The following is a 13,781-nucleotide window of genomic DNA, read 5'->3' as shown; positions in this document are numbered from 1 at the left end:
CTATCATTCCGTTTCAGTTTAGAGGAAGTTGGTTTTCAAGATTTGAAATATATTTCGCCTTAATTCTCTCGAACTCGACTTTAACCATCAGAACTCTTAAATCAAAATGTAGGTATGTTTTCATTTTTGATATACCAGGATGGACCAGTTATCATTCTTAGAATCTGTGCTTGAGCTTTTTGCAGGATTTCTACATTTGACGAACAGCCATTGCCATATAGCTGTACAGCCTTGAGCTTCAGTTGAGTCCATTTTGTTTAAATATGTTTCCGCCAAGTAAAGCGTTTGTCAAGGTGAATACCAAAGTATTTTGTTTGCGAAACTACAATTCCGTTGAAAGTTATAGTTGGTAAGGAGGAACTGTTAAGAGCGAATGTTATATAACGACATTTTTGCTCATTGACTTTAATTCGTCATAGTGATAACCATCTTTCTATGAAGCACAAATGATTTTGTAGTTGACTGGAAGTGATTGTGACATTTTTATGTCGGCACAAGATAGCTGTATTGTCAGCAAATGTTGATGTTACTAAATTGGCATTTGTGGGGATATCCGAAGTAAAGATGAGGTACAAGAATGGACCAACAACGCTGCCTTGTGGAACATCTGCACTTATGGGGAAGTCTTTAGTTGTGTATATGTTGTACTTTACATTGAAAGATCTGTAAAGCTGTTGTACAAAAGCATTATTAAAGCAGTATTGACTTATGGAGTCCAGCTATAATAAATAGCTGATTTAAATTTTAAAAGCAATCGAAAAACTGAGAATAATAATTGGTGCGCTATGGTATATTAGAAATGACAATGTCTACCGATTACTACAAATTCCCTTAATCAAAATTATGAATAAGTTGGATAATATCAGAATAAAATGTAATAAAAGACTGACAGAACACGTTTATCCCTTGACTATAAACTTTGCCTTCATATCTAGTATTTCTTATTCTTTAGCCATTAATTATTAGTATAATTAGAATTCTTCCAAAGCAAAACATATTATCTCTTGTTTTGTGCATTACAAATTACAATTGTTATGAAATTAGAGTTAAGTCTTGATAAAATAATTGTAAGAGAATATAGCTTGTGATCAAAAAAGAACGAATTCCCGCGCTTATCCAATCGGTAAATTAGTTTACGATTAGTTTTTGTTTGGCGTCTATACAAAGATGTCGACACATTTTCGTGTGGCGATTTTTAGCTGAATTTCATTCAAAAAAAGCGTCATTGTGATGTGGCCAAAGAGGTGATTTCCAACGCCCCACATTGATCGAACGCATCATAACTGGTGATGAGACATGGGTCTATGAATTTGACATGCCAACCAAACAACAATCGACCGAATGATGCTTCGAAGGTTAGCCGAAACCGAAAAGAGAACGCCAAAGTCGGTCCAAAATCAAGGTTATGCTGACTGTTTTCTTCGATATTCATGGTGTGGTGCATTATTAATTTCAAACGGACGGTCTAATGGTCAATAAGGAGTATTATTTGGCTGTTATGCGTCGTTTGCGTGAGGCCATTCGCAAAAAGAGGCCAGATTTATGGAAGGAAAACTCATGGATTTTACACCACGATAACGGACCGGCTCACACAGCGTTGGTTGTGTCGCTGGCCAAAAACTCCACCAATATCATCCAACAAACACCGTACTCTCCAGATATGCCAACGTGCGACTTTTTTCTCTTCCCTCGACTCAAATTGCCTGCATGAACTAAGACCATACCTTCGGCGGCCAATAAAACTTGAATGGAAAATTGGATCAAGTGTTGGCATGCATGTATTGCCGCAGGAGGAGAGTACTTTAAAGGCGATAATAAAGAAAAATATTAAAAATTAAAATTTTGCGTATTTTTTAAATACTCGTTCTTTTTTGGTCATAAGGTACAATAAATAAACGTATGAGTTGTTTAAAAAGTCAGCGCAGAATACAACTACGAAACACACACCACATTTTTCTTTGCTGTTTGTGGTTCTATTTTAAGATGCACAATCCAACCATTTAACTATACTTTATCAGTTAGACTTTATTCTTCATTTAATTTTCTTTAAACAATAAAAAGGAAATGTAACTAAAATTTAAAAAACGCTACTTTACTTTAAAAATACTATTACCACAATATAACATGCCCAATAAAATAATAACAACCACATAAAATACTAGAAAAAACACTTTTTTGACAATGTATTCACAAATTAGCTTTTAAATTTTGTTATGTGTGGTTGTATTCTGCAGGACACATTAAATGCAATTATTAACTAAGTTGCAATATTCATCTGAATTATAGTACTTATAAAGTCTAGATAGAGGTAAAACGTCGAACTTTTTAATTAAAAAGAACTAAGAACGAGTTTTAAAAACCACAACATTATTTAAATAAATACATTATATTTTATATCAAAATTTATGTTAGTGATTACTAGCAAGCCTTTGATAATTTAATAGGAATTATACGAAACCCACACAGGCTATTTATTACTATGTACAGTGAAAGAAATACATTGGTACATAACACTAGTTTCCAATTAATTGAAGATGTGAATATCTCATGACGATACATATCGTTTTTATAAAGGAAGTTTTAGTCGAATTAGTAAAGATTTATTTTTGTGTATCTTCGACCTGAAAGGTATATGTGAAAGGTTTTTGCAAGAAAAACCAAAATAACGATTTTTTGCGAAAAATAGAACAAAAGAAAAAATTGTTGTGATTTTCGAACTATACAAAAAACTACGTAGATAAGAACTAGAACGCAAAAAAAAAAAAATAAAACTAGAGAATCTGTAAAACTTTCAGTAGAATCCGGAAGTAGTAAACATTTTATTGTTTACCTCCGATTTGTGTACCCAATAGGTGTCGTGAAATTTTAATTAGAAATCGGAAATGATAAATAATTTTTTTTTATTTTCCTTCGATTTTAGAGGTACTTGTAAGACTTTTTCGAAAAAACTCAAGATTACAGTTTTTTGCAAACAGCGTAAAATTGATATCCGAGATAAAAAATTGTTATGATTTTCGAATTATACTCAACATTTTTTCTATAAAATCTATAAGTTTTGACTTTGAATGTTTTTGATATAAACGAATGAAATTAGAACAAATAAGTTTAGTAAATTGCAAATTGCGTGCATAACTTAATCATATAATATTTGCTTTTGCTTATACCATAAACTCCACACTTCTATAATTTTAATAAACTAATATTGAACAACTATTAATCTATTATATAATCTACTTGTATATACAAAAGTAATTAAGTTCATTATCCTCTCGAATTTGTGTAGTTTGTCATGTAGGCTTCGTCAAAAACATGCTGTACCGTTGCACAATTCAAGTCTACATTTCCGTTTCATATGCTGTACAGATACTAGATACAAATTTTGGTTGAAGTATCAGTGCAAGTATCTCGATATCAATAAATATTGATACGAGTACTAACCGTTTGACAAAAACAACATAAATCTCTATGTTAAATGTATTGAACTGGTTGGAATATTTTCGTTCGCTGTGCGTCAAACTTAAATTTATATTATTTTTAATTGAATCCTGTTTACTCGTAAAAAGTGCAACATTTTGTATTCTAGAATTGCAACATCACCCAGTTGATTTGTGAAATTACCATTTACAAATATTCAACAAATTTTGTTTACAATTCGTTGTGACTATTTATCAGTTTTATTTGAAATTTGTAAAACAAGTTTAGCTGCAAAATTAATTAAAAAATTACCAATTTTAATTAGCTTTATGGGTCATAGCACATTGTATTGCAACAATATTTTTCACATGGTCCACTTCAAACCATTAGTGATAATTGCTAAGTCAATTGAATTTTCAACAAAACATATTTACATATTTTAAATACCATTAAATTCATTTTCACATAATTAAATCTGAGCAAGATAAACAAAGTCCATTAAACTTTATTTAAACTTTATTTATTTTTTGCTCTCTAACATCAAATTCATCCTGCCACTTCGAGATTGTGACGTTTTCGTTCCTGCAGCGAAGCAGTTCGTTCCCTGAACGTATTTGCATTCTGTACTTTTGTTAAAATGTCGTTATTATGCAGTAACGGGAAATAAACTCTGCATTTCTACTATGAGAAAGCGTAGATGCAATTCGAATCTCATAATACGATTTACCTAATGAGCTGAAATAGATTTCCAACTAATTAAATTTTATCAACATTGCTGTCTGTCTGACTTTTGCACAATTAAAACATCTTAAATTTTAAATAATTAAAATATTAATCATGTGATGTATATATGCATATAATAATATAATATTTATATAATATCATATTTATATTATATAATATCATATTAATATAATTTTTGTTCTATCTTTAAAAATCTAAACCATAAATAGAATCTCTAAGTACTTTAATGGATTATCATTTGACTTATATATTCGCGACTTATGCTGTTATGCATTATAAACACAAGCCCATTAGCAGATCCGGATCTATCAAATCTATCAAAATTCTTAAAAATATAGCTAACTAAACCAAGTCCTCCAAAGAAGTGAAATGTGCTGCATTCATCTCAATCACCAATCTTTATCAATGAAGAGTGGCACGCTAGGTGGTGAAGTAATGTTAAATGATACCTAGAAAACGATATCAAAGTGATCATATGACCACCCGACCAACAAACTATTGCATACATCCATTATGTTTTGCCAATGCTTTATAAAAAGGCTTGGTGACTAAACTGTATGTCACGACTTCTGCCGCGATATCCTGATTAAATAGATTAGACTCTTAATTTTTTTTTTGTGATATAAATATTTGTTTAAACTTATTCAATCGCAAAATGAATAAAAATAAAGTACTTATATTAATTGTACTGAAATAAATATTTGAACAAAAATGAATATTGCCGTTTTTCTTCCTCTTAAACACAATTTTTTTTTACAAGGATAATAGTAACTTATCCTTGTAGTTAATATTACTAAATATATAATTGCTTCGTTGAAATATGAATATGGTCACTTTGTAAAATTTTTTTTCAAATAATTAACTGTGAATTAAATTAGATAATTGATCATTGGAAACTTAATGATTATATTGACTTTCCAAATTATAAAATGCTTTTTGACAAGACCAAACGTATAAATGATAAAAGTAAGGTTAAGCTAATATCAATATCCTTCAAAACAATCAACACGATTCATTCAGTTTGTAATAAAATATTAATTAGTATCTTATTTGATGAAATGTAATGTAAAGGTTTATGGGTTAGGCTAGGGCCTTTCTGCACTGTGACCAGCTTAATCTATTGTGCACCCGTTTATATTTAGATAGTATCTTATTTAATTAAGATATAATTTTATATTTTTTTTGTTAATTACAAAATCTACTGAAATTATTTTGAACACAGATAAAAAACATATTTTTTATTGTTACATCGCTTTTCATGCATTACTGTTTTTTTAAATAATTTTGTTTATATTTATAAAAAATTATATTAAATTATTAAGGTGAAAATGCAAACATCTCCATAAATGTACAGATCGATAATGAAAAAATATATTTATATTGAAACTACGTATATATTTGAAATAACCCCAAAATGTTAATTCAATAATTTTTTTACGAATTTATTACTACTACTATTACTAAATATAGAAAATGTGAGATTAAAATATATTTTATATTAGTACGTTATATATATCATATATAATCCATAGAACAATTAACCGTGTGTTGCATAGAGGAAGTTAACATAAATGGAAAATAAGTAACTTAATTTAGTTAAAACTAGTTTTATTTCAAAATCATGATATTCAAAATATATTTCATAATGTAACTACAATAATTAGGAATATGCAATTTTTTAATATTTTGTAACTCAGTGATAAAATGAAGAGGTCTGAATATAAATGAACCATATACTAGACAATTGCGTCATATGTATAAATGGTGGCCTGTCCACCAAAGTTTTTAGCAACAACTAAAAAACTTATATATAAAATATACACACTTTAAAGACCATGTGGTCCTTTTGAGAATGGGAATCTTTGTCAGCCCCATTTTCCCGTCATCTCTCGCTGCGAGTGCTGAAATAAAGCCTTCCATCTCCTCGCTATACCATTGATACTTGATGAACACAATGAAACAAATCAAGTTAATAATGTCCATTTATTTATCTGTTTGGTGTACTGGAAATGTAATGCAATTTAACACAGATGTTTTTGTGACTTCAGATGAAACAAGTCTACGAATATCGCCCATATATACCGCCCATACAAATTCAATTAATAAAACTAGATCATATGCAGTAATATGTTTGTATAAATAAGTAAATAGTAAATTTAATCAAAAAATAGTTAATATAACAAAACTAACTTAATTTGGTGCTCACGAAATACTCGCGTAAAGTACTAATAAGAGTCTAAAAATATTCACGTTATCCTTAAAAAATCATTAAGTATCGTAAACTACATAAATAAATACTAGCCAACTCTGCTTGAAATTAGATAAAAATAGTGAATTTAAGTTTATATTGAGTACTACCGAGTGTATCGGAAAAATGCAGTGAATGCCATTTCACCGTGAACTGTTATGCATTGTACACTTGTATCTAATCGCACTCTGCTGACGTAAATTGCTGTGTAATTAAAAACGTATTTACAATTAAAAGCAGATTATTTTTTAAAAGTGGTGAAATGTCCTCCTGAAACGGCTGTTTGATGAATGATGATGTCTATGTCTAGTCTGGAATTTTACTGCACGTTTATCGGTGCAATTATTTAAATTGAGTAGTGTCATTGCTTTTAAAACAAACTATTCGCATTGTATATAAGTACATAGATATGTATACATAACTGGTTAAAATTATTTTCAATTAAATTAATCGGTTTTTGCCCATGTTTTTCAACACGATTTCATTTTTGTATCTATTTGATTAATAATTTGTGTGAAAGGTTTTCGTTATTTACAAGCAAAAATTCTTCATTTTAATTTACTACAATAAATTCTATTTTTAAATAATATTTCAATTAAGTGGTTTTCCAAAAATAATTTGATTAAAATAAATTTTATAAACTTTTTGCGCTTAAAGCGTGGTTTATACTTTTCAAACCAAATGAAAATATCTTATCAAAAAATTAAGTGCAAAGCTATATCGATTTTCTGTCAAAAAATATCATGACCCACCAAAATTTGTGTCTTGAAGGCTAACTTGTGCCAGTTAATATGCGTAGTTTTCCACAACAACTTGACAGACATATTGACATGTAAAACGCAATTCCATATTTTTACTCAAAATTTAAACATTTTTCAATTTTCTAAAACTTTCGCACTTTATTGAAGTGGTTGGAAATTGTTCCTGTCAGAGTGCTTGTCAGTAACAAAATCTATCTTTTTGCTTAAGTATTTCCAAAGTATCTCCAAGTATCTCCAAATTATTTGAAAATAAATTTTTTGATTAAATAATTTTGCTGTAACCATGTAATATCCGGTATTAATCATAAACTTTTTTAAAAGTTTACAGCAATATTTGTTCCTTATTCTCATATTATAACATTACCTACTAAAGAAATATCGGAATTCCTCATATCATCTTTATTTGTTGTTATTTAGAGTACAGCACGTACATATGAGTTTTAACTTCTTCGAAATAAAAGTACTCCTTAAATGTACGTACTTCTTCAAGTACTAAAAAATTGAATTAGCCTAACTGATAATTTTTTGCCCTCAAGCCAAGAACTTTTTAACGCAATTTTGGGAGCGTTCACTGGGTAATTGTACTTATTGCATAAAATATTTATACACTCATTATATGCTGCCTATAATATTAATAATATCAATTTCCTCTTTTCAAAAAAGTTTGTTTTTTATCCTAAATACTCGTAATAAAATTGAATTTTATGAACACATAAACAATATTCTCTGAAAGGAAATATAATAATGAATAAAAAGTAAATATATTTTTCAGTTGTGTGTGAATAATAATTTTAGCAGATTTTCTTATTAAAGAATCTTCAAAATGTATTTATTCATCGATATAATAACAAAATATTACTTAAGATTTAAGTAATGTAGCATTTTATGAACTAAATTTGTGTGTCTATCACTATCACTATTGCTTCGACACAAAAGATCAGCCATGGTCCCGGTGCTCCACACCATTGGGAGCTGGTGCCTTGTTTATTTCTATCACAATTGCTTTGCAGGATATTAATTTTAGGTTAGTATTATTTTATTATATATTCAATTCGATATTATCACATTATTTTTATAATAAAACTACACATATTAACTCTATAAAAATAATTTCTATTTTTCTTTATAAGATGATAATAAAAATTATTTGTAAATGTTTTTAAAAGAACTCTTTAAAGCATATTCAACACAGATACCTTACTTAAATAATATCGACAATGTTATTAATTGTTACAATTATTCTTATATCATATTAATTTGAGCATAAAAATCAGTTTGCCGCTTTTTGAAATGGCGTCAATTTTGTTATAATATTTTAACGATGACATTTTTATTATAAATATTTAAAAACATTTTTCAAAACAGTTGCCTTTACTCAATTTATCTGGTTCCATCGTATTGAATAGCTTTATTAAACTTTTGCAAATATTTGGTACAACCTTTCGGGTACAGAAAGGTTTTTTGGGGTACAGAGCCTGGTTGAAAACTGTAACTATACATCAAATGTGAGTTGATGGATACAGTCATTTTACTAGAGTAACTTTGGGTTTTAAGCACAGCGACGACAATAATCCTTCTGTTGATTCTCATTTTCGGTTTACCAGATTTACACATACGATCGGGTACCCCGAATGAAACTCACTCACCACCTTTTGTACTTCAAACAGAATTGATGACGACTACTGGTTTTAATGGTTATTTTGGTTTTAACACAGGAAGATTTTAAACCCCTCTCTTGCGAGGCTATCCTTGGTAACACAGGTCATTTAAACAATAGCGGATGTTCAATTGGTAGGTGAAGGCGAAAACTTCTCAAGCTGTTCATTTAAATAGCAAATTTGTTGCTTCGGGTCAATGAAACATGAAAGTTCCATATATGATGGCATTTATGAGGCGAAGAATTAGGTTCTGAAAATGGACCTTTTCGATGGAGTACTGCACAAGAAATAATAGAACTCATTGTCATGAAATATCAAATGAACAAATCAAAAACCAAACTGTAAATCCACAACTTAACGTCAAATAGTTCAATAAGGTAGGCTACACTTAGAAATAAAGAAAGGATTTTAAGTTGTTATACAGAAAATCAAACACAATCTCAAAATTTTATTCACTGTTATAACACTAAAAACTATAAATGGGTTATTTTACTTTCAACGGGGTTTTCAATGGGTTTGTTAAGTATAGCTATTTTGAAAGTTATTTAGAATCTATGTAAATCAGTATGATTGCAAACCTGATATCACCTTATATATATGCATGCTTACTAACAGAATGTCTGAATCTAGATCCAAACGTATTACTTTTTTTATTTGCTAGCTGGAACGAGACGTTCAAATGTGGGGATATGTACAATAAATCAATATGTTGGATAGAAGACCTAACAGTTGTTATGAATGAAGGACGTAGTGCGTTGTAACCACTTTTAGTATTTTATTTTATTTTTTTTATATTTTAGCAATGATCTGTTCACCTTGCTAATTAATAAAACTCTAAAAATTTTCAATGTTAATAAACTTTTATTCAACTTTTTACAGAGAGAAAAATCAGAACGTTCTCATCAATCAAAACAAAAACTTAAAAATATTTGAAATTGAATTTTACTTTTTAAATTCAATAAATGCACAGCCAACTGGGTCGCCACAGTACCCCCTCCTAGCGATGGAGTACTAGCAACAACGCGACACCACAACTAAGTCGACAACACCACTCTTAATCACGAAATTCCGCTAACCTTGCTGGGAAACGCACTACTCTACCAGCTCGTGTCACTTTCGGAATCGGCAACAGGGATTCACGCCTACAATCACCAGAAGTCACTAACTGATCACCATTCAACAGCGCTGAAGGCTGACGCGTTTCTGGAACAACCTGTTCAAGATCATCACACGTTAAGTACGCCGCCTTCAACCTATCATTCGAAACAGTCACCTCTCTTCCACGGCAAACAATAACAGACGTCTTCTCACTACGACTCAGCACCTCAAATGGACCTTCGTAAGGCTGCTCAAGTGGAGCTCGAGCACGATCCACTCGAAGAAAAACGTGCTTACAATTAATAACGTCACGCGGAACATACACAGATGGATGACAATGTCTTGTTGATTCAACGGATTTAACCTTAGCTAAAGCCCTTCGCAACGCCGACACAAAATCAGTCTCGGACGACTTCTGCTTGAAATCCGAAAGCATCTGCCCTGGAACACAAAGAGGATTTCCAAACAACATCTCTGAAGGACTAGCATTTAGGTCTAGTTTCGGTGTCGTTCGCAATCCCAACAACACAAGCGGAAGAGACTGCGTCCAATTACTTGAGGAATGACATCGAATGGCTGCCTTCAATGTTCTATGGAAACGTTCAACCATGCCATTTGCTTGAGGATGATAAGCCGTGGTATGAAAGTGTTTCACTCCAAGCAATCTCGTCAGTTCCCGAAATACAGCAGACTCAAACTGCCAACCCAAATCAGTGGTAATAGCCTGCGGAGAACCAAAACTTGCCACCCAACCGTCGATAAAAGCCGCTGCAACTTCTTCTGCCGTAATGCCCGACAGAGGCACAGCAACAGGCCACCGAGAAAAACGATCGACGCAAGTCAAACAATAACGCTTCCCCTGAGACAAAGGCAATGGACCCACAATGTCAACATGAACATGCTGGAACCGACTATCAATATCAGCAAACGAACCAATTGGTGTTTTAGTATGCCGCTGAATCTTGGACTTCTGACACGCAATGCAACTACGCACAAACACAGCTACATCCTTAACCAAACCAAGCCAAACATACCTAGCCTGCACCAATTTCCGCGTTGCTCGAATACCAGGATGAGCCAAACCGTGGAGTTTTGAGAGTACCAGCTGCCGACAGTTTGCGGGAACAAAAGGACGAACACGACTGCCTGACACATCACAGTACAGTTCAATACTCGAATCCGGCAATCTCAACTTCTTCAACCCAACACCATCTTCAGACTGGCTCTTCAGCTGAGCGAGCAACTCTGCATCAGTCTTCTGCCCCTCAGCAATTAACTCAATAACATTTGCCTCCAACTGAACCGTAGCAACCCGAGACAAAGAGTCAGCCACCGTATTATCTGCACCAGCCAGATGACGAATATCAGTGCAATACTGACTAATAAACTCCAGCTGTCTTGCACGACGAGGAGATGCCTTCTCACTTATTTGCCTGAACGCAAACGTTAAAGGTTTGTGATCCGTAAAAATGACGAAATCACGTCCCTCTAATGCATACTTAAAATGCTGGACAGCTTGATAGATAGCAGTCAACTCACGATCATAAGCACTATACTTAGTCTGCGCTGGACTCAAACCTTTTGAATAAAATGCCAATGGCTGAGTCACACCTTTCACTACTTGTTGGAGAACAGCACCCACCGCAACGTCTGAAGCATCAGTCGTGAGCGTCAATTGTGCATCCAGAGCCATGAAGTTAAGCAACGTAGCTTGGGCAAGATCATTCTTGCAAGCCTCAAAAACCTCTACATCTTCTGGAGTCCAAGAAATCACCGACTTATCATTCTTGCGGTTACCTGGTGTAAGATGAAACAACCGCTGCTGATTCTGCACAGCGTTACGCAGAAACGGCCGATAAAAGTTCACCATGCCTAAGAATTGTCTAAGCTGTTTAACCGTTGCTGGCAGAGGAAAATCACGAACAGCTTGAACTTTACTCTCCGGAGGACGTAAACCCTTTGCACTAATAACGTGCCCAAGGAACTCGATCTCGGAACAGCCGAACTTACACTTGGCAAAATTCACGGTCAAACCAGTTTCTCTAAGTCGATCTAAAACCAGTCGCAAATGCATTCTGTGTTCTGCTTCATCTTTTGACGCAATTAAAATATCGTCGATGTACGCAAAAACGAAATTAAGATCACCTAGAGTCTCATTCATAAAACGCTGAAACGTCTGGGCAGCATTACGGAGACCGAAAGTCATAAAGCGAAACTCGAACAGGCCAAACGGAGTTGTAATAGCTGTCTTCGGAATGTCTGCCAGTGCAAGCGGTATCTGATGATACGCTTTCTGCAAATCTATCTTCGAAAACATAGTTTTACCATGAAGAATACTCGTCACATCATGAATGAACGGAATCGGATACCGATCAGGTTTAGTTTGCGCATTGAGCATGCGATAATCGCCACACGGTCTCCAACTTCCATCGCCTTTGCGAACCATGTGAAGTGGACTTGCCCAACAGCTTTTCGAAGGTTGACAAATCCCTGTCTGGACTAAAAATTGGAATTCCTTCTTGGCTTCTTCAAGTTTGGCTCCAACTAAACGTCGGGGACGAGCAAATGACGGCGCACCAAATGTCTCGATGCAATGTTCAACCTTAGTAACTAAACCCATCCGATTTGCACTCATAATGCCTAAATCACGGTATTCATTAACCAGCTCAGCATAAGCTGAAACTGAACCACACACACGCACAGTATCTTCTTGAGACACAGCAGCCTTACCCTTCATCATCAAAGTCGTCTTCGAATCAACTAACCGCTTCCTTTTCAAATCCACTAACAAATCATAGTGATTAAGGAAGTCGGCTCCAACAATAGGACAGCTAACATCCGCAATCACGAACGTCCACGGGAAATCTCTACGCAAACCCAAAGACAAAAGCAGTCGACGCTCGCCAAATGTTTGAATAGGCGTACCATTAGCGGCATATAAATTAACTGATGCAACACTGTTAGCCCTTTGCTTCCAACGACAGAACGACTTCGGTAAAACTGATATGTCCGCACCAGTATCAATGAGAAAAACGGTCGACGTGGCGGGATCTTTAATACTAAGTCGAGCTATACGAACACTAACCCCTTCTCGGCTCGACGACGTAGAAGGAGTGCCTAGTTTTTTGACTGATGAGAGCTTGCCACAAAACTACAGGGCTGCCGACAAGCATTAGCTCTATCACCGAACCTTTCGTGATACCAGCACCAATCTGGATGACTTCCTGGTCGGGAACGAGTTCGCCTACGTCTCCTCGATGACGATCGACTTTGCACCGACTCACTACGACGTAAATCCAAACGACTCAGACGCTGTTCGATTTGCTCAAGTCTTCGTAAAATCACAGCATTCTCAGAATAGGCTGGACAATCAGAGGCTGACGCTACAGCTATCTGTTGAAAATCACCCGCCTCGCAAATACGATCTGCTAATTTCGCCAGTTCTGCTAGTGCCACGTTCGATGCCTGCAGAATAGCGCGCACTTGTGGTGGCAAACGCTTCAGCCAAAGAGACTTAAGGAACTCATCGCTCACCTTGTCTTTAGCTAACGCTGTCAACTCCGTTAGCAACTGTGTTGGGCGTCTATCACCAAGTTCAACTTCTGACAACAACCGTTGAATCTTCCGCTGCTCGCTCTCACTGTACCGCTCTATGATGCAAGCCTTTAAATTAGCGTATCTTCCAGTTTCAGGAGGATGAAGCACTGCATCACTTACATCGGCGATAACACTTGACTCAATCGCTGCTACAACCGTGTTGAACTGTGTGATGTCACTCGTAATGGCAGCTACTGCGAATTGCGCCTCGATCTGAGCAAACCAAATCTCCGGTCGCTCGTGCCAAAACGGTGGCACCTT

General features: G+C 34.1%; 2 protein-coding genes across 2 annotated transcripts in view; both read right to left on the bottom strand.

The window, feature by feature from the left end:
- The window catches only part of LOC119676964 (cytochrome P450 9c1-like), an 18,139-nt gene extending 5,770 nt beyond the window's left edge, over positions 1-12,369 (bottom strand). Inside the window, exons 1-2 of the mRNA XM_038088231.1 lie at positions 12,249-12,369; positions 9,902-10,199 (exon numbers count right to left, since the gene is read on the bottom strand). Coding sequence (XP_037944159.1) covers positions 9,902-10,199; positions 12,249-12,369 — 419 coding nt within the window. The remainder of the gene's footprint in view (positions 1-9,901; positions 10,200-12,248) is intronic.
- A 671-nt stretch (positions 12,370-13,040) lies between these two features.
- The window catches only part of LOC119676963 (DNA replication licensing factor MCM4-like), a 4,021-nt gene continuing 3,280 nt past the window's right edge, over positions 13,041-13,781 (bottom strand). The window contains exon 10 of the mRNA XM_038088230.1: positions 13,041-13,778. Within this exon, the coding sequence (XP_037944158.1) occupies positions 13,041-13,778 (738 nt within the window). The remainder of the gene's footprint in view (positions 13,779-13,781) is intronic.

This window comes from Teleopsis dalmanni, chromosome 2 (genome assembly GCF_002237135.1).
Source record: "Teleopsis dalmanni isolate 2A chromosome 2, ASM223713v2, whole genome shotgun sequence".
NCBI lineage: Eukaryota > Metazoa > Arthropoda > Insecta > Diptera > Diopsidae > Teleopsis > Teleopsis dalmanni.
The sequence above is the reverse complement of the archived record's forward strand: the minus strand, read 5'-3'. Positions and strand labels throughout refer to the sequence as shown.